The 18,501-nt window shown below is 39.7% G+C and overlaps 9 protein-coding genes across 9 annotated transcripts; 3 read left to right on the top strand and 6 right to left on the bottom strand.

Moving 5' to 3' along the window:
• Positions 1-826: 826 nt before the first annotated feature.
• Positions 827-3,161, bottom strand: BATDEDRAFT_34961 (uncharacterized protein; the record flags this gene model as incomplete). Its single annotated transcript, XM_006678511.1, has 3 exons — positions 2,409-3,161; positions 1,411-2,329; positions 827-1,073 (listed from the first exon to the last, which is right to left on the bottom strand). The coding sequence occupies exons 1-3, from the start codon at positions 3,136-3,138 to the stop codon at positions 827-829; spliced, it is 1,896 nt and encodes a 631-aa protein (XP_006678574.1). The 5' UTR covers positions 3,139-3,161.
• Positions 3,162-4,361: 1,200 nt separating this feature from the next.
• On the top strand, positions 4,362-6,851 carry BATDEDRAFT_24459 (uncharacterized protein; the record flags this gene model as incomplete). The annotated part of the gene is made up of 4 exons (XM_006678397.1): positions 4,362-4,419; positions 4,979-5,460; positions 5,571-5,838; positions 5,935-6,851. 4 exons carry the CDS (start codon positions 4,362-4,364, stop codon positions 6,849-6,851), a joined length of 1,725 nt encoding a protein of 574 aa, XP_006678460.1.
• A 389-nt stretch (positions 6,852-7,240) lies between these two features.
• BATDEDRAFT_19424 (uncharacterized protein) lies at positions 7,241-9,765 on the bottom strand. The gene is made up of 7 exons (XM_006678316.1): positions 9,643-9,765; positions 9,158-9,213; positions 8,752-9,077; positions 8,506-8,630; positions 8,349-8,437; positions 7,986-8,267; positions 7,241-7,891 (listed from the first exon to the last, which is right to left on the bottom strand). The coding sequence occupies exons 1-7, from the start codon at positions 9,689-9,691 to the stop codon at positions 7,256-7,258; spliced, it is 1,563 nt and encodes a 520-aa protein (XP_006678379.1). The 5' UTR covers positions 9,692-9,765; the 3' UTR covers positions 7,241-7,255.
• Positions 9,766-9,884: 119 nt separating this feature from the next.
• On the bottom strand, positions 9,885-12,004 carry BATDEDRAFT_88368 (uncharacterized protein; the record flags this gene model as incomplete). Its single annotated transcript, XM_006678590.1, has 4 exons — positions 9,885-10,892; positions 10,981-11,352; positions 11,464-11,528; positions 11,614-12,004. 4 exons carry the CDS (start codon positions 12,002-12,004, stop codon positions 9,885-9,887), a joined length of 1,836 nt encoding a protein of 611 aa, XP_006678653.1.
• A 213-nt stretch (positions 12,005-12,217) lies between these two features.
• BATDEDRAFT_24456 (uncharacterized protein) lies at positions 12,218-13,866 on the top strand (the record flags this gene model as incomplete). Its single annotated transcript, XM_006678396.1, has 6 exons — positions 12,218-12,315; positions 12,443-12,559; positions 12,636-12,684; positions 12,939-13,163; positions 13,280-13,415; positions 13,715-13,866. 6 exons carry the CDS (start codon positions 12,218-12,220, stop codon positions 13,864-13,866), a joined length of 777 nt encoding a protein of 258 aa, XP_006678459.1.
• A 328-nt stretch (positions 13,867-14,194) lies between these two features.
• On the bottom strand, positions 14,195-14,957 carry BATDEDRAFT_29931 (uncharacterized protein; the record flags this gene model as incomplete). The annotated part of the gene is made up of 4 exons (XM_006678484.1): positions 14,195-14,222; positions 14,349-14,422; positions 14,502-14,735; positions 14,826-14,957. The coding sequence occupies 4 exons, from the start codon at positions 14,955-14,957 to the stop codon at positions 14,195-14,197; spliced, it is 468 nt and encodes a 155-aa protein (XP_006678547.1).
• Positions 14,958-15,524: 567 nt separating this feature from the next.
• On the bottom strand, positions 15,525-16,769 carry BATDEDRAFT_33168 (uncharacterized protein). The gene is made up of 4 exons (XM_006678493.1): positions 16,688-16,769; positions 16,173-16,598; positions 15,757-16,043; positions 15,525-15,686 (listed from the first exon to the last, which is right to left on the bottom strand). Exons 1-4 carry the CDS (start codon positions 16,709-16,711, stop codon positions 15,602-15,604), a joined length of 822 nt encoding a protein of 273 aa, XP_006678556.1. The 5' UTR covers positions 16,712-16,769; the 3' UTR covers positions 15,525-15,601.
• Positions 16,770-17,322: 553 nt separating this feature from the next.
• Positions 17,323-17,493, top strand: BATDEDRAFT_7683 (uncharacterized protein; the record flags this gene model as incomplete). Its single annotated transcript, XM_006678254.1, has 1 exon — positions 17,323-17,493. A coding segment is annotated over one exon (171 nt), but the record flags the coding sequence as incomplete, so codon positions are not given.
• A 594-nt stretch (positions 17,494-18,087) lies between these two features.
• Positions 18,088-18,414, bottom strand: BATDEDRAFT_24453 (uncharacterized protein; the record flags this gene model as incomplete). Its single annotated transcript, XM_006678395.1, has 1 exon — positions 18,088-18,414. The coding sequence occupies one exon, from the start codon at positions 18,412-18,414 to the stop codon at positions 18,088-18,090; it is 327 nt and encodes a 108-aa protein (XP_006678458.1).
• Positions 18,415-18,501: the final 87 nt, after the last annotated feature.

Here is an 18,501-nt window from a genome sequence, read left to right as displayed (position 1 = left end):
TTTGTCGACTCCAGTAAACAGTAGGTGTTGGATGTATGAATATATCGTAACCATAGCGTGTTGCTTTTGCCAACTAAAACATGACGAATTACGTTTCTTGCAACTACTCTCCCAACTATTTGTGTAATGCAGATCTTCAAGTGGCGGTCAAAAGCACAGCTGGTATTGTGTATTTTCAGACACTTGTGCCGCTATATATATTCTTTAGTGATCAAGGTAGTCAGATTCAACCAATGACATGGGTAAAATTGTGGAAAGAGGAAATTCCCAACCAAGTTCAATTTGATCTTACTCTTGGACAGTTTGGAAGTTCTGCAAATATTCGTGCTCGTCTTCAAGGGAGCAACATTTTTACGATCAATGAACGGATAGTCGATGGTTGTGTAAGTTTATTTTTGAACGTGGAGTATGTTTCAATTTTAAAATGTGCGACTAACTGCCAATTGCTGGCGTATTTACTGTGATTCACCACTTTTACAACTATAGACACATATGTATCTGTCAATCAAGATGGACGATCAAACCATATTTCTGGTGGAAATGCGCTTGAGCTCAACTTTACTATCTTGCTCATGTACAGCAAAAACCTACGCTGCACATCTACTTGGTGCATTCCAATTTTCCTTGCAAGATATTTTAAGCAAATAGACCTTTTAATTTTTTATTTAAAATTTTGGTTTTTTATGTTTGGATTATTTCAATAGTGTATGAAATTTAGTTATTGTAAACCAAAAAACAATCATGGTTTGTTCTTGGCAATGATTGGTATCGACAGGTTGTGCCAGTAGTGGCAAACAGTGAATTACTTTGTAGAGATGACCAAGATTCAAATGGTTGGAATAACTGGATTTTCGACCACACCATTCAACGAATCTAATGTACCAGCTGTATTGAAATCTGTGTCCAGACCCATATCAGTGTGTGATTCATTTACTTTGCAGATCTGTTCCTGTCCAACGTGATACTCTCGTTTTTTATCTGGAATGTGAGCCTCTAATTGAAGTTTTAACTCACGCTCAGCCTTAATACGATAGTTGAAACCGATTTCTACTTTTTGAAGAGTTTTCCATTGCCTGATTTTTGTGCGCATCCATTTGATAGATTAGATGTACATTTGGATTGTGAAAATCCTTCATCAAGCAGAGTAATGATATACGTTGTTTCGGCAGATAAACCATTACAACCATGCAACATAACATTCAAACATAACAGTATTATTCACTAACAGTTGGCAATAAGACGTACATTGTCACGCTTATATCATTAACAAATGCTAAAAGCTTAAATGTAAAGGTGCAGACTGGTATATTCGATTTATTTATCGAGAGTAAAATAAACTAGATGTCAAATACTGATGATTAAGCAAGCAAAGTGGCTACATAGGCGTAAACACCAAACCAGAAGTTATACTTGGCAATAGTGCTAGTAGCTGTAGTCTCCTGGATGATGGGAGCCTCTGTTTGCCACACGACCTGGGTAGGATTTGAAGCAGTATACTGAGGCCAGTTGTAACTAGATATATTGGAAGGAATGTTACTGAGTGCAAGACGTGGAGCGATTGAGCAAATAAAGTCGATCATGCCAATAATCAGTGCATTTGAGACCGTTTGCTCCAAGTTGGTCGAGCTCAGTTCAGGAGAGTAAGCCCACATGAACGGAAGATCAGACTCGTGAAAGACGCCAATAGCTTTATATCTCTGGTTAGCGACAATTGATGGTTTAATATTGAAACGACCTTTATAGACGGCAACAGGGTTAGAACCACTAACAAGGTACTGAGCGAGTTGAAAGGCGGGAGCATTATACTCCGAGTCACCATACGAATCACTGGTAATCTTGAGAGCACTGGAATTAGCACTGGCTGGGTAATAAAGATCAAATGCATTGGACGAGCTGGTGTTGAGGAATGATACACTGCCACGACGGTATGTAGAGTCACTTTTGATATTACTCACGCTAGAGTCGATTGCAAAGCGAGTACCTTCATTGGTTACTGTGGTAATGACAGAATCTATTTTACGAACACGCTGGGCAGCAAGCGCGGATGAGGGTTGCTCAATAAGGTACTGGCCATCTACAACGGGGTAATACCGGAAGTTGAGGTTGTTGGCCGCGTTTGAAAGAACATTGGCATCGACATTGCGCATGCACGCCATAGTGGTGGTCGTAGCAGTGGTATTGCAGCCAACAGCAGTAGCAAGTTTGGTAAAATCTGGCTGGACTAGTTTGGGAGTGTTCAAAACAGAAGCCATACCACCAGACTGCAGAATCATTCGATTAAAGTAACTACTATTACCGCCATTACCCATCAGATGGAGAGAAATGGAAGCTATACAATATATTATTAGTCAGTTGGTACCAAGATGGCTGAATCGCCGGTACGATTTGCTTAACAAGTCACGACTTACTTGCACCTGCCGAGTGACCCCATGCAACGACATTGTTCGGATTACCGCCAAACCCTTTGATGTATTTCTTGACCCATTTTAAAGCGGCAACTTGATCAAGAAGCCCCGGGTTTAGACTGCCCTCGCTAGCAAGCTCTTGGGAAGCCATGAACCCAAAGACATTTGTACGATAATTGGGAACGACAATAATTACTTGGCGATCAGTAGCCTGGGCCTGTAAAAAGGAATCTCCATTATAATAAGGCTGAGAATTGTGGCCATGGTCGAAATCGCCACCATAGAAATATACTACAACTGGAAGACCAGAGCTGTATACTCCATTGTACTGAACTGGAAGATAAACGTCGAGATTCAAGCAATTTTCGCTCATTTTTAGAGTGCTGCTGGTGAAACCAGTAGATAGGGGGTTTTGCATACAGGCGCTGCCGTGCACAGTAGAATTGTAGACCATGCCAGCACCGATCGAGATGGGAGGCTGAGGCGGTCTGAATCGGTTATCTCCGATTGGAGGCATGGCATAGGGTATACCTAAAAACTGTGCTGTCCGCATATTGTTCAAGAAGTTGCCCAAGAACATACCATAGTCCAGCTGGATCATGGGGTGCGGAACAAGAGGATTGTAATTCGCGTCTACGAAAAGGCTGTCGAATACTCCTGGAGTAGGCGAAGCAGATGTCAATGGGAGAGATACCAGCACCACATAGTTTAGTATCTTTGAAAAGGAAACCATATTGGCGGGGATGGTGGTGTCAGATATTAGTTTTAACGAGCTCAACCACGTTCTTGGAGCGATATTACTCGGGTTTATATGCCAATTTGATGCGCACAAGTGGGTACCCACTAATGAGAATTAAAAAGTATCATTTTGCCTCGACTGTTCCCAGCTAATCAATTGGCACACCATAAACGAGTAATTTTGCTATATTTCACTTGATTGTTCCTAAATGTATGCGCCTTTTATTATAAGCTTGGTTTGACATTGTACTGAAAATAACCAGACACGCCGTAAATTGCAAAGATTTGTAATGAAAATGCTTGAATTTACATGATTTTGAATATTGACAACAAGCCACATCCACGTCGATAAAATACAACACCATGATTATCAAACTTTATTAGTATGGCTAGTGACAAAAGACATGAGAATGAAGAGGGAAATGGGAAATTGTCAGTAACCATCGTTTTTGGTGTTGTTTTTCGCAAATATCGGTAGATTGTCTAATGATTTGAATGTCGGGACCATCTATTGCTCGTGCTTTCTGTATCACGGCGACAATCTGACGTGTTGGCATGGCCAGTTTGCTGAACAGCCTATTTTTAACTCAATATGCAACATCACTCACTTGATCCTGCTTTGATGTGAAAGCATTGGCCTTGTAGTCTACACACTAACCTAAAGCAACATTAGTATATCGTATATATACTCAAATAACTGCATATTACAATCCTAAACTTATTTTTGTGGTCAAATTTACCTTTCAACTGTTGTTTTCATGCCAATCACAATGTTCGAGCAGGGTAAAAGGAGAGTTGAAAATTGAACGGGTGTGGGATGTACTGAAATAGAAGTGTGAATGTTTAGATTTTTACAGAAATGAGCATGGCGGAGAAAGACCAATGAACTTTATTACAGGGTTCAGATGGCACAGTGTTCACTAAAATTAGTGGAAACTGGCACCAATCATTTCATGAGGTTGGCTGCTAATTATGCACTCTCTACCCTTATTTAGTGTTTTATTTTATCTGGATACAGTAGTAATACATTCCTAGTAAATCATTTGGCAAGCAACTTCTAGTTGGTGGATGTGATAGTTGTATTTCCTCTTTGCGCTGATTCTGAAAACAACCAAGCAATAGCATCAATTGTCGCCTATTTCAACAAAATACTTTACTTGGTCAATTTTTGCATACTCGAACGTATTCCAGTTCGACACCACAGATACCGAACCCACCATGCACGGCCCTCCACCTACTAGTCCCATTCCACCAATACCTACCGGCCAAACTGCAGGTATCTATACAATCAATCGATTGATCCAATCCACTATTCAATCTGAAACAGCCTCTTGATGCTTCATAATAGCAATGGTTGGTTTCATTTACCCACCAGCAAGTTATCGAGCATCAAGTTTAATTCTATGATGGTAGCCATTGGCTTGAGTTGTTTTGTTGGTACCGACCTTCTTAGTAGATATGTTATAAAAAATCTACATCTCGGGGTAACCACGTCTTGTATACTTTGAATGGCCTGCCAAAGACACTTTTCTGCCATCAGCCAATGAAGATTTGATGCCGACTAGAATGATTCATAAGTATATGTTTGTAGTGCATATCAATAATGCAATCCCAGTATCATATCATACTGCTGATTGAAAGTGGATGCTGAAACTTGGTTGTGGCTGATTGAAGGCGTTGAATTCATATTCTCAGCCTTTGCACGTCGAGTTTCAGTGACATGAAATTCTACTTGTATTAAACCCAGATACCTATTGACAAACTTGTGTATCTTACATACGTTGATTATAATATAACTTACGCTGCTATACATTTGTGCGAAATTACAAACGTAGCAGGTAAACGATCTGCAAGTGCTACAACCTACTATGAATCACATGCAGGCACATCATCAACTCATTCAGTTTCAAGCTCGAGACGTACTTTGAATTCACAAACGCTTATTGCCGCGGTCAGGGCTGGAAACAGTAATACCATTTCTCCGCCACTTCCTCAGCATGTCCTTGGACGTATCACTGAGCTTGCGCCTCGTTACATCCAGCTTCGACACGAAGAAAAATCACTTCTCGAAGCTGAAAAAGCATTGAACAATGTTCAAAATAGACTTTCAGCCACGCAAGAGTATTTAATGCAGTATGAAAAAGAGATTTCAGAGTTGGACACAAGGATCGAGTATGAAAAGAAAGCAAGAAGTCGAACGTTTTTAGGAAGTAGAACCAAACATAATTTAGCAATTGTAGATTTAGAAGAAAGAAGAGCCACCGTAGATCTGAGTATTTCTGCTTTGAAAAGGGATCTTACATCGCTGCAACTTCAGGTAATTCAAACGTTTTGATTTGCATTATGGGTCGAAATCCAAGTAGGTTTAAGCTGCTTTGAAACGTCGTTCTAAATGGATAACGAATACTTTGTGTTGAATGTATTTAGCGACACGATTTAAGAGATGTGGCAAGAAAAACAAAGCAAATCCGAGACGAACTTCAAAATATATTTACAGAGCTATTTGAAGGATTTCCATCGGAATTTCCCGAAGAACGTGAGCTAGATCTTAAAGTCACTGATTTGGCCATTCGTGTTCAAAGTCTCAAGGATCAACACGATCTTACTACACGAATACACACATTGCTTGTGGAGATACACACTGGACTGGATTGTATACATATATCAATAATCAAAGGAAAACTCAAGCCATCAAGTTAGTGCTTGTTAATTTTGATATTTACGAGGTAATGCTTATGTGACACCATTTGAAAGACTAATACTTTTTGAATGGAATTGTGCAATTCATTAGAGGTAGTCGAGCAAGTTATGGACACCACACGTGTATTTGAAGTGGTACAAAGACTTAGACCAGGAATCATGGACCCATTTAAAGGTATAGATCCCAGTGATTCGCACCTGACCGATCGACGCATTAATCCAACCGAAGCCAATTTAACTCTCATCCAGTCAACTCTTGCAACACTCATTGAAGAACTAGCATGGGAATCCACTGGATTTGCCAAAGAGTTGGAAACCACTAAGCAAAATCATAGAGCCGCAACACAACAATTAGAGCGTGAGCGACATCGAGTTGTGCTATTGGCAGTTGCAGTAAAGCAACAACAGCTGCGAGAAAGTGCATCAACACTAAAACAATCACAGTTGGAACTCAGTGGTGATGATCTAAGTGGATCAACACACCACTCACAATCTATAGTTGATGTGGCATCGTATCGTGGATCCTACTCGAGCTTTGATACACCTCTTGGCGATGTAGCTAGCAACAATGAAGGTTTTGGTCTAGTTGCTGCACAGCCCATTTTGAACGAACGCGATAGTATAGCAAGTATACGGCGGTCGTCTTGGTTAAATGGATCTAGATTTGGATCGCCATCGTCATCCCCGACGTCTATATCATCTCCCTTGTTGCCTATATTGTCACCACCACTTGTGCACCGATGGCCAGTATCTCCAATATCTCCACGTACTGCTCAAACTTCTCGTTTCAATGGAATAGAGGGCTTGCGTCGCGAATCTATTGCGACTAAACCTTCCATGCCACTTTTTGAAAGAACAGTATACATACAAGGAATTTCAGGCGACCCTGTTGCTGTTGCAACCGGGGAGTTGCCGGCTTGGGCTCGCAGGGCAGAAAATGTACCCAAAGGAGTTGCCATGCCAGCAAGAAAGAGTTTTGCAGTAAGACGAGGTGGAAAGTACTGGTGATACTTTAAAGGAATCGTATATAATCGGGGTGTTTTTGATTCAAAGTTTGTAACAAGCAACGTCCTGTTTTCAAATCCAAATCCAAATTCTATGTTGGTTACTTTTGGATTGGGTTTAATTGTTTTGATGTTGTCAATAAAACTCTGTACAAACTCGTCTTTGTTGTATCCTAAAACTTGTATACTGCACTCTAATTCAAAAAAGCAACTTTGCCCAATCATCATTTCGAAAAACGAACTCTTTATTACGCATTTTAACCTTATTCAGTACTCCAATTACATGAATATGGCTGCAATAGTAAAGCGACAAAACAAAATTCAAGTCAACTGCAAAATCAGTATACATAAACTCTCAAATAATGCGCCTAATCCTTTATGAATCATTTTTGAATAGATAGCACTGTTTCATTTAAATTCACCTAAATCTGATTTACTAGGCGATATAGTCGGACGTTTATGGAATGGGTTTTCAGAAACTAGTCTAGAAGGTGCCTTGTTTTCAAATAGTTTCGCACTGATTAAAGACGCCTTGATGGGTATAGCCAAACTGGCTTTAGGAGACTCGCAAGAAAATCCTTTTGAACTTGTCGAGGCAGACGCAGAAAGCGTCTGTCTCTCATCACCATTGCCTTGTGCCAATGGACTTAGATATCTAGCAGATGAAAATGCTCTAGACTCGTCAAGATTTAGTTTATGCATGCTATTTTGAATAGCCAATCTATTCAGGGTTGTCGTATCTAATACGCCAATACCAGATCCTTGAACATAGACTGTAAAGTGAGTTTCAATGAATGCCATCTGACGACGCTCTTGCTCCTTCTGTTTCTCCTTGTCCGACATATTCGACATATTAGGGCTATTATGAGACGTGCTGGGTGAGCTGGTAAGTGATGCACTAAGCGAAGCAGCAAGGGAATCGCGATTAAGAACAACGGAGTTGTCTGTAATAGTCTTTTTCTTGCGACGTTTAGGTGTAAGTGGGGATGAATCGTACAGGAGCTCTTCCAACGCAGGTGCGGCTTCAAAATTGCTTTTCGACATCTAGCAAAGGTTGTAAATGAGAATATTTGATTTAGCCCACATTAGAGATATACACAGTTTCACGGTATAGCAGAATTACAATGCTACAACTTACATCTGGAATGAAATCCGGAAACACTTTACGTTCATATACGGATGGCCAATCAATATCGCCAAACCACTCATGTGTGGAAATTCCATTCGAAAATGCATCCATACTCTCTCCACCAAGTCGTTTTGTAGGAGTGGTGGTCATTAACGAGTACATAATATCTTTGAATAAGTTAGATGAATCAGGCTTTGTAGTGCCACGTATTCCATAGTCTTTTGGAAAGTGGAGTTCACCAGATTTAATCTGGTGAACAACTTGACGATCATCATCGCCCCTAAATGGCTTCTACATGGTTGAAAAGTAAAATATCGGGTGTCGGTACAGTTTTAAAAAACTTAAAATACCATACAACACATATAGACTTACAATCCCATAAAAGCTCTCGAACATGACCACACCAAGTGCCCACCAATCGACGGCATAAGTGTATCTCTTTCCCGAAAACATTTCTGGTGCTATACAAGTGCGAGCCGGTTAGATATAAGTCTACACACGATATATAGCTGATAGCAAAAAAATATACCCATGTAATTCATAGTTCCTGATCGCGATGAAGGAAACTTGACTTTTGTGGAGTATGCTACATTAAAGTCGGTGATCCTCACATGACCGTCTAAATCAATTAGCAGATTTTCTGGTTTTAAATCACTAGTATTATAAATGGCATGTATGAAAGACTGGTGTGAATATAAAGCAAAAACAGCTATATAAATATTGGCGTGGCATAAGCCACTCATCTGTCGAAAAGCATACTAAATAGGACATTTACCGATGAATGATGTGTTTGCTATGAATGTATGAAAGAGCCAAAGAGATTTCTGCAGAATAAACCTTGATTGTCTGCTCAGTCAGGCCTGCTTGCCTTAAAATATGAAACCTTAAATCACCACCAAGTGCCAAATCTAGTCCAATGAACATATACTCGTCATCTTGAAATGCAAAGCGCAGATTGATGATAAAAGGGTGGTCCAGCTCCTGCATCATTAGTCTTTCACGAAACACATTCTCCATGCTGTCCTTTTTTATGCATTGTCTTTTGTTGATGTATTTGAGTGCGTATTGCTGTTTAGTCGTTTTCACTTCCACAATCCGTACCTGTAAGGTTTAAATCACTTTTGATGAAAAAGGGTTTCCAATATCTCAAAAGTGGAGTAATTCCATGAGGGTTGACATACCAAACCAAACCCGCCTTTTCCAATGACCTGGTGCATACGAAAGTGGCTCAAGTCGACTAAACAGTTTAAACAATGTGAGTATCAAAACAATGACATCTGTGCGAGGAAATATGCAGGAGATGTTTAGATGATCCGATTTGGTTGGTAGAGAACAGAGAGAGAAGTAGTAACAAGGTTGCATCATGCTAGCCCATTAGAATGGCCAGCAAAAGATAGACAGGATAGTCAGTGACAGCAACTGTTGTAGTGGACTGCGGCAGGATAAAGATGTATTGGATGGACACCAAGATCGTAAGCAATTCATACTGAATAGCAGTCATGCAGCCAAACGGTCAAGCATTTACAACCATCGAGGTGGATAGCATCAGCATTACTATACAAGTATCTGTACTGATGACTGTCAGATACACCAGGACTATTCTTGGTTATCGCCAAGAATAGTGGCAGTTGGGTTGGAATGAATACAAAGGATGGCAATAGCGTACGTTCTTCATACTCGGCAGCATTTTTAGAGCTGCTGTGATTATTTCCCATCGTATTGCTGTAGCAGCAGTGTAATGGATCCTGTATGATAACTTGGAAAGAAACCAGGAGTTCCAAAGCGTGCTGTTTGTGGGCGTTTGTAAAATTATTAGACAAGTGATTGAACCACACATTCCTTTGACCAAAACAACTTGCTTTAGTAGGATTTTCAAAGTATCGATGAGTTTATTACTGATATGAATCTCTACTCTGCTCGCCCTTTCCCTTTATTCTTGGAATGGAACAACTTGCGACGCGTCTGATCTTCAAACTCAATCAATGACTGCGATAAAGCCTGCTGGAGTGCTGCTTCCTCATCATAATCTTCTTTGTTGCTTCCTATTTGCTCATGTATAAAACTGTCATCGTCTTGAATTTGTTTGTTTTCAAAACTGCTACGAATACTCAAACCATCGATCCCTTTCGATCCCGAACTACTCGTGTCCTCAATCTTATCACCGCCACGATATCCGACTTGGTGATCCTTGAGCGACAACTCAATCGCTGATTGTATTTGTCGAAACTCCTCTTCTGTAATACTGCTGTCTGATCCGCCTTGTTCATTCGATGCTGCAAACTCGATATGATGGTGTCGTGGTTTAGAGTGGTCGTGGCTGTTATTGCGATGACGGTCCTGGTATGGAGGCTGGCTCTGATGGGATTGCTTGGTTGATAGTTTGCGCTGAGATAGTAAAGACCCTTTAGTGGCGCCTTCATTGTTCAAATCAACATCATTGTGATCCAGCGCTGTACTACCACTTCCACTGGCATTATAGATTTCGGCATGAGATCGCTCAAACCGAGGTGAGAATTCTCCTTTGGCTAATAATTTGCGTGCAAGTTTGCTAGATCCATCCAATCCATTTCCATTTTTTGAACCGGAAGAACCCCGCGAATGACTCTTGTTGGACCAATCTGCACTTTCTGATCCATCAATAGCACCTACAGACGACACGGATTGGCAGTCCCAATCATACATCGAATCTGTCATAACCATGTCAGAATTCAAGCTATTATTGTAGTGGTCTAAAGCCATGTCTTCTATACTTGCGCTTCCAAGTGAAATCAATTGAATGTTGGGTGCTGTTTGAGCTGTTTGGTAAAGTTGCTTCTGACCTTGGGAAAAAACCCGACAAATTTCATCATCAATAAGTTTTTGAGATTGAGCATTCATACTTGCCTCTTGAATTTTTTTTGGATCCTCTTCGGAAATCTAACATTTAGTTTATGGTAAATTCAACGATATTGCATTATTATGTTTGATTTGGTTCGACACTGTTTGACTACTGCAATCAACTTACACGTACAGTACGCTGAGACGTACTTTTTTTCTTTAGAGTTGGACTATTTTGGAATCTTATCGGTACGTATTGAGACTCGCCGATAACGCCCAGCTTCAGAGGTTGAGCTGAATCATTGCTTTTTTCATTCCGTTTTAAAGCAGACCGATTCAGACATGGATCAACCACCAAGGGCCATAATTGCTCATTTCCTGCTTTAAAGATATGTAATGACTGATTGAGCATATCAGCCATAATCTGTAGCTCAAAAAAGCCAATTCTACGTGTACGATTGCAATGTGGTCCAAACACGCCTGCTTGATATTGAGAATAAGTGAGAATAGGTTGTGCTGGTGATTTTGAAAGATGTTGGTACAAGTTCCAGTTGGATTCCTATTCAAAAGCATGATTGATTTAAAATTAATAAAGCTCGGGTTGAAAATAATTCCGAGTTTCAATTCTTGCACCATGTATAGTTTGATGGTAGATGAACATAAAACGTACAGTAAATTCAAGAAAGTCATCTTTGATCAACTGATACAAGCGCTCATTCCCCAAGGTCAGATCGGCTAAAATGAGATTCAATTTTTGAAAACTGAAAATTAGTCGAGCGTAACCATTCATGTGGTTTGTAGTCATAGCAGCTCGACCTACCACATGCACGAAATAAGCTATTGGAAGTTTTCACACGAGAGATCAGTAGCCCGTCTTCCTTTAGTTTGTCCATAAACGACATGATTAAGAGTGTATGATCTGAAGGCTTTTTCAAATCTGTATCGCTTTTTTGGCTAAATAACAGCGCACCTTCACTGTTGGCATCACCTTCGGAGGATGCAACATACCCTGATCTTACTGCATCCATTGGTAAAAAATTCACATCAAACAGCTTTCCTGAAATTTCATCTGTAGATTTGGTACGCTGCTCTGACAAAGTATACTCCATTCCATTCTTTGAGAGTGTGGGCAAAGGAGGCAAAGTTCGTGAAAGGGTTGGATCATGAGCTGATGGTTGCTTTGGAAAAGTTATCGACGGTTCAATTTCCATCGAGTCATTTCTGGAAATGGATTGCATAACGATTGCTTTTAAATCAATTGGATGTTTGTTGGGTAAATAAGTGGAGAGCCGGTTTGACTACTTGGTGCAACAGGAACTGGTGAAAGTCGTGCAACGCTGCAGAAAAACTGAATGATACTAAATGATCAAGAGCAGTTAATATTTAAATTGAGGATTGGATAGGTGAGGAATATGCCTTGAAACATGGAATTAGCAAATATCCATGTGGCACACTCACTTTTGGAGTCAGTCAAGGCGCGTCTAAAGGTTACGCTCAAGACAAAAGACATGCCAATGGAAAAGTGAAATAAACTGAAATTGCCAACAACCCAATCTCATGTTTCAAGCCATTCTGATGGCATCAAGCAGGTTGATGTTGCAGTATGTCACCGTAAATCATCTGTTTGTAAAACTGCACGATCGTTTTAGGTTAATACAGACTATATATGTGCAATACCGATACTCTTGTCAAAGCAAGACCAAATGGGCAGCATTGCATATTGAATCAAGAAAAACAGGTCGTCTAGCAACTGACCGTGTTAACAGGTCAGATTGTTGTGTTACAGGAAATACAAACAATATATGCTTTTATTCAAATCAACAATATAACAATATTTACAAGACAACAGCAACACCAAGAAAAAGCAAACTCGATCACGCACCAAAGTATGGTGAATCGATTCACATGAATACTTTCCAAATACACGATACACGGAAGTGAAAAAGATGATTGTTGACAATTTTTAATTTCCATTGGCAAGCTAAATACTTTTCTATTGTATCGTGTATAGACAAGTCAAAACAGACAATGGTGGGCAGGCATATATTGTCAGATAAACTTGGCATATTATCCTTTACAACTCACTAAGTTGAGTCTAACCCTATGCACTCTGCGTATATATCTGCTATACACCATACTTGATAGGATACACGTCAGGTTGCATCTACACATATCCTTAAACCACGCAATTCTGCCAGTTTATCACTCAGAGCTTATGGCATACAACCCAACCGTACATCTACAAACCAAACCCTGTCCTCCAGTAGAGGGTTGCTTCGAGAAAAATCAAAGAAATCCGACTCCAACATCGTCTCAAAAGATGCACTTGTTAGGCTACGACTTCTTCTTGGTGGAGAACTGCTTATAATGGTAATCCAAACTTCAACCCTCTTAATCCATAGTAATTACAAATTTAGACTTTGACTGATAATTAGTATACTGTTACCACAGGCAGTAACAATAATAGGGCTTGTATTTATTCCTAGAATGATTTTTGGCGTAGTTGGAATGCTCAGTCTCCATCTAGTCTTGTCCACCATGCACATAGTTACACTTGTAATGCGTTTGTTTTCTTTTTGGGTTATCCACTTGAATGCTTACTCACATTTGATAGATTTGACTGTAAGCATTGCCAATTTGTATTTTGTTTAATGGAATTTCATAATAACCCCATTTTGGAGATTAGCATCTATGTTTAGCTACAGTGATGTGCTCCGTTGGGTTGACTGTATACTGTTTTGCAGGATCATATTTTTACACCTTGAACACTCAGTGCAATCAGGACTGCAACAACGTTTTTGGAGTTACTAGTATAACCACGTGTATACAGAATCGTAAGTTGATGTTGATGTTGGATATGAATGCACATGTTTCCATGCAATAAAATGTTACTCATTGCCAGCATTTTAACTTTGTTCTAGTATTTGCCAACGGGACTGCTATGTGCGACTCGGATTTGTTTGGATCATATCAAAAGCAATTGGTGGATTACACCAATGGCCCATGGATACTTCTCGCTTACGTGATTATTCAGGTAGCTGATTTGAGTATTGACTTGTTTACATCACGATAGTTGAGAGTGTGCATTTATATTCACCACAAATAGTATTAATCAATCAATTGAATACTGGGTTAAATTAGCTTCCAAGTATCCACATTAGTGTGACAAACACTATCGATCATCTCAAAACAAATATACTATTCCCCCCAAAAAACAAGTTGTAAATATATGGCCAGTTTTAATGGTAATTTGCATTTTTTCATATCAGAGGATATGAAAAGTTGTGTAGTTTGGCTGTGTTGTGGGATAGTTTGGTGAAGATGCATCAAGCCAAAAGTTGGTGATACAAGTCATGACCGACTTGCATTTGGTGAGAATTACTAATAACAGTAGGCTATGTTTAAGCGTCTGCCGCCCATTCATTCTCCCTAGTATCAAACATGGATTTCCAATAAAAAAAAGTATACACAATTATATTAGCCTCAAATCTGACATCTAAATCAAATCAAAAAACCGAGATGAGCTTAATAGTAAGCCATACGAATCGTACAAACCTCATAATCTGCTCTTCTTCTTCAGGAGTAAAATCATTTTCAATATTAAAAGCAGTTCTAATCTCTTCGGCAGTCTGAGTATAGTAAAGATGCATATACAAAGGTTACAAATAAGCTATAAAAAGGTTCACCGTGTTCATTCAAGTACACTACCTTTCCCTTGATCATATTGGCAACAGTCATGCACCCGAGATCAAGTAGCGGTTTAATATCCATATAATTTGCAGCAAGAATCAACTCGAGAAGGTCGTCATTCTCCACCTTTATAAACTGCATGTCCCATTCAGAAATATTGTCGGCACGACGACGAATGACTTCAACATCCTCTTTAGATTCGGACAGAGGTGGAGGTGGGTCGTTTTTGTGATATGTACAGTACTCCACAACCTATAAATAGTACACATGTCAGTACATGTCCAGGAAAATAGTGCATATATAATAATGTAGACTTGCCTTTTTCAGGATTCTACCAGTAACATTTGGAAGGGGAATAGTGGTGTCGGAAGTATCACCTAGATCCTCTAGCATATTTTTTAGCAGAACGGAGCGCTCTGCAATGGCATGCTCAACTGTATAAGATTCTTTGTCATGTGAAAGAAGAGTAATCATCATGGCTAGTAGTAGATGAGATTAGCGCTGGTTGAATGCCAACAGTTGATTTCACTTTCAATTCAAAGTAAAATAATTCCACGTGACTTTATCTCACTCTAGCCATCACTTCCATGTATCGTGTATTTGGAAAGTATTCATGTGAATCGATTCACCATACTTTGGTGCGTGATCGAGTTTGCTTTTTCTTGGTGTTGCTGTTGTCTTGTAAATATTGTTATATTGTTGATTTGAATAAAAGCATATATTGTTTGTATTTCCTGTAACACAACAATCTGACCTGTTAACACGGTCAGTTGCTAGACGACCTGTTTTTCTTGATTCAATATGCAATGTTGCCCATTTGGTCTTGCTTTGACAAGAGTATCGGTATTGCACATATATAGTCTGTATTAACCTAAAACGATCGTGCAGTTTTACAAACAGATGATTTACGGTGACATACTGCAACATCAACCTGCTTGATGCCATCAGAATGGCTTGAAACATGAGATTGGATTGTTGGCAATTTCAGTTTATTTCACTTTTCCATTGGCATGTCTTTTGTCTTGAGCGTAACCATGAATACCATCGAATACTTTTTATTGATAACAACACAAGAGTAATGCTAGCTAAAATCAATGCTATCTACAGAGTAGAGATGCTTAATTTCCACCGGTAGATTTGAAATGATCGTCATCCAGTGTACTATAAATGTGTCCTTCATTAGACAAGAACTGAACCTCCTCCCTGTCAAAATATACAAAAAATATCAGTCAACAAAGCCTTGCAATGCATGCCAGTATTATCATAACTGTACCGAATTTGAGATTCAGAAGCTCGGCCACGCATACGAAAAATAAGGTCTTTTATAGCCATGCCTTCGACAGATGCCTGATGCTCGCGAGCAAAGTTTAAAATCTCGCTCTGGATAGGAGTAAACATGCTATCGTTGGATTGACCATATCCACTGTTTGACTGTTGACCGTATTGACCATACTGTTGTTGAAGATATCCTGATTGAGTCTCTTGAGGTTTTATACCAGCCATCATTCCACCATGCTGAGCCCCTGTGCCGAACCCAGCAGTATTAGGGTTGGCGTCATTCTATTGAAATTAACAAGCCAGTCAATAGTAACACGTTAGATATATCTAAACAATCGCAAATGAACCTGGTCTATCATACAAACCAATATTTAGTTTCCAAGGAACATGAATATATCCAAAATTACATACCAGTCCTTTGGTTAATGCAAGATGGGCCATGATTACCATGGTGTTGTGATAGGTAATCTCATCAATGCTATTTATTAGTCGCATCTTGAATAAACTCAAGGTTTTTTTAGATCCAAACGACTTGATCTGACCAAATACTTGAACGTAGCTTTCTTCGGGAAACTGGTCTGCCTGGACTTTCTCATCATCAGCACCATTGTAGTCAAAAAACTTTTTACATTCAATGGTCAATCCAGTGCCATCATCGATCACATAGGTACAGTTTGTAGACTGAAGAGTAGTAGAATTCAGACGACCCACAAGAGTCACTTGGGTAAGCTCTTGCGAGTCGATTGTGAAGGGAGAATCTGATGTCTGCTGTGTTTGGGTAGCTGCTAAAAGCTGCTTGATAGTGACTGGACGAAGTGATTGGTTACCGGAACCCTTCTTCATGTATGATTTAGTAGAGTTCAGCAGCAGATTGCATGGAAGCTGGATCATGCAGATCAGCCTTGCTAAACAAACAGAAACAATACCTTTTTGTTTGGAGAGTCAACCATGGGAGAGTTTCCAGATCCACTGATTCCATACTGACCTGTGGAGCTGCCTCCACCAGCCAAGAACCCACCGCCCACACTGTTGCTAGACTGGTATGACTGTTGAGGAGCATTCATGCCTGCGTGTGGTTGATACCCATTGCTGCCGTTGTAGCCACCATATCCTCCTAATATTAAGCCGTAAAGCATTAGCATTAAAGTTGGCACTGACAGTGTTTACATCCAGCAGTAGATTACCAAACGACATGATATTTACTACAAAAACTTGTCCAGCAATCGACACTACAATCGGACAGACAATCGTTTACTGATCGCACTCGATCTTTACTCAATGTTAACCTGAGGACTGTGCTTGACTGAAATCGAATTTTTACTTGCAGCTCACTGCACTATTGCAACAACAATGGAACACACTGGTCCTGTCAAGGTCTGCTATAATTCCTGCCATCACTATGCACTAGTGTCATCAACTTACTTGTTTATTACATAAAAATAGTTGTCTCCTGCCGCAAATCAAAACAATGCCTTTGATCCTTATGGTATTCATTCACTATTGCCACTGTCATTCGTATACTAGAGAATCGCTCACATTTCAACCTGAATGTACTTGATTAGACTACGCTGCTGTGATTAAATCCAGAGATGAGTACTACAAAGAGCAACTGGTTACTGGACAAGAAATTCGCATTCTCCGTGATAAACTTCGTTGGTGCTACATACGAGAAGGTGTCAACCATTTACAAAACTGTCGCCATCTTTCAACCCAGCTTATGGAAGTTATGCGTCTGACTAATGCTGGTCGTCTGGTCCCTTACTCTAGGCCTAAACCTGAAGGTGTTCAATAAACAACTGTTGGTTTCAAGCATATATCTAGGGAATACACAAGTGGTTTTCTAACTGCTCGTCTAAAATGGATCTGATTAGATTAAATTGGGCTCTACATTGCCAATATTCATTGTAGATTCCAACTGGCTGTAAATCTGCAGACTGTATGCCAATCTTTAAAACGTAGCTAGAGGTCTTGTTGACATTCGATCTAGTCCCTTTTATACAACTAAACTACAGATCTCGTAACACAAGAATAGTATCATATTAATGCGAAATCATAAGTGGCTTGTTTTATATACTCAAGGTTAGCTACAGGACTAACAAGCGAAATATAACTTGAGCTCTATATCAGATCCAACATGGTCCAAGCTTGACACTTGAATTGGTAAACTAAACAGTATAACCTCGTGCATTGATGCACAACATATTACACATCACACTAGTAATGGTCAATAGACTGCTGGTTGGTATGGATCATCAAGGTCACAATTTACTCATGGCAAATCCCATTCTGGTATACAATAAAATCATGATAGTAATGGTATTGGTGTTCATTTGGATGTAGATTCCGATTGCCTGGTCTTTATATCATGTATCAACTGAGCCCTTTCCTTTTGCAGTAGCTTGGTTTCTGTCTGTTTCTCATCCACTGTGCCCCATATAGCCACTAGTCCAACACAATACAAGCCCAGCATGACTCCAATGCCTTTAGCCATGGGTGATGCTTTCTTTTTAGGGATTGAAATGGGATACTTTGGCTGTTTCTTTAATACAGGCTGTGAAAGGGTACTCAGTCTCCTGTGTCTAGAGTAGGTGAATGGCTGTATTTTCATGACAATACTCTTGCTGGCAACAACTGTTGCATGGATGCATCTCATTTGTTTCGACTGACAATCTGATGATTGGCTTGGCTCGTTTTTATATTTGAAAATCCGATTTCTTGAACATCCAAAACAAATTGGTTA

The sequence above is a fragment of the Batrachochytrium dendrobatidis genome, assembly GCF_000203795.2.
Source record: "Batrachochytrium dendrobatidis JAM81 unplaced genomic scaffold BATDEscaffold_5, whole genome shotgun sequence".
In the NCBI taxonomy this organism is placed as follows: domain Eukaryota; kingdom Fungi; phylum Chytridiomycota; class Chytridiomycetes; order Rhizophydiales; genus Batrachochytrium; species Batrachochytrium dendrobatidis.
The sequence above is the reverse complement of the archived record's forward strand: the minus strand, read 5'-3'. Positions and strand labels throughout refer to the sequence as shown.

Excerpts from the sequence above, each read along its gene's own strand:
- BATDEDRAFT_19424 (XM_006678316.1), bottom strand. The coding sequence starts at position 9,691 with ATGGGAAATAATCACAGCAGCTCTAAAAATGCTGCCGAGTATGAAGAA. Across the intron at positions 9,214-9,642 it reads TGCTGCCGAGTATGAAGAAC|TCGACTTGAGCCACTTTCGT; the intron begins GTACGCTATTGC and ends TAAACTGTTTAG. Across the intron at positions 7,892-7,985 it reads TTCCGGATTTCATTCCAGAT|ATGTCGAAAAGCAATTTTGA; the intron begins GTAAGTTGTAGC and ends AACCTTTGCTAG.
- BATDEDRAFT_33168 (XM_006678493.1), bottom strand. The coding sequence starts at position 16,711 with ATGGTTGACTCTCCAAACAAAAAG. Across the intron at positions 16,044-16,172 it reads TTGCATTAACCAAAGGACTG|AATGACGCCAACCCTAATAC; the intron begins GTATGTAATTTT and ends TAATTTCAATAG. Across the intron at positions 15,687-15,756 it reads GCTTCTGAATCTCAAATTCG|GGAGGAGGTTCAGTTCTTGT; the intron begins GTACAGTTATGA and ends ATATTTTGACAG.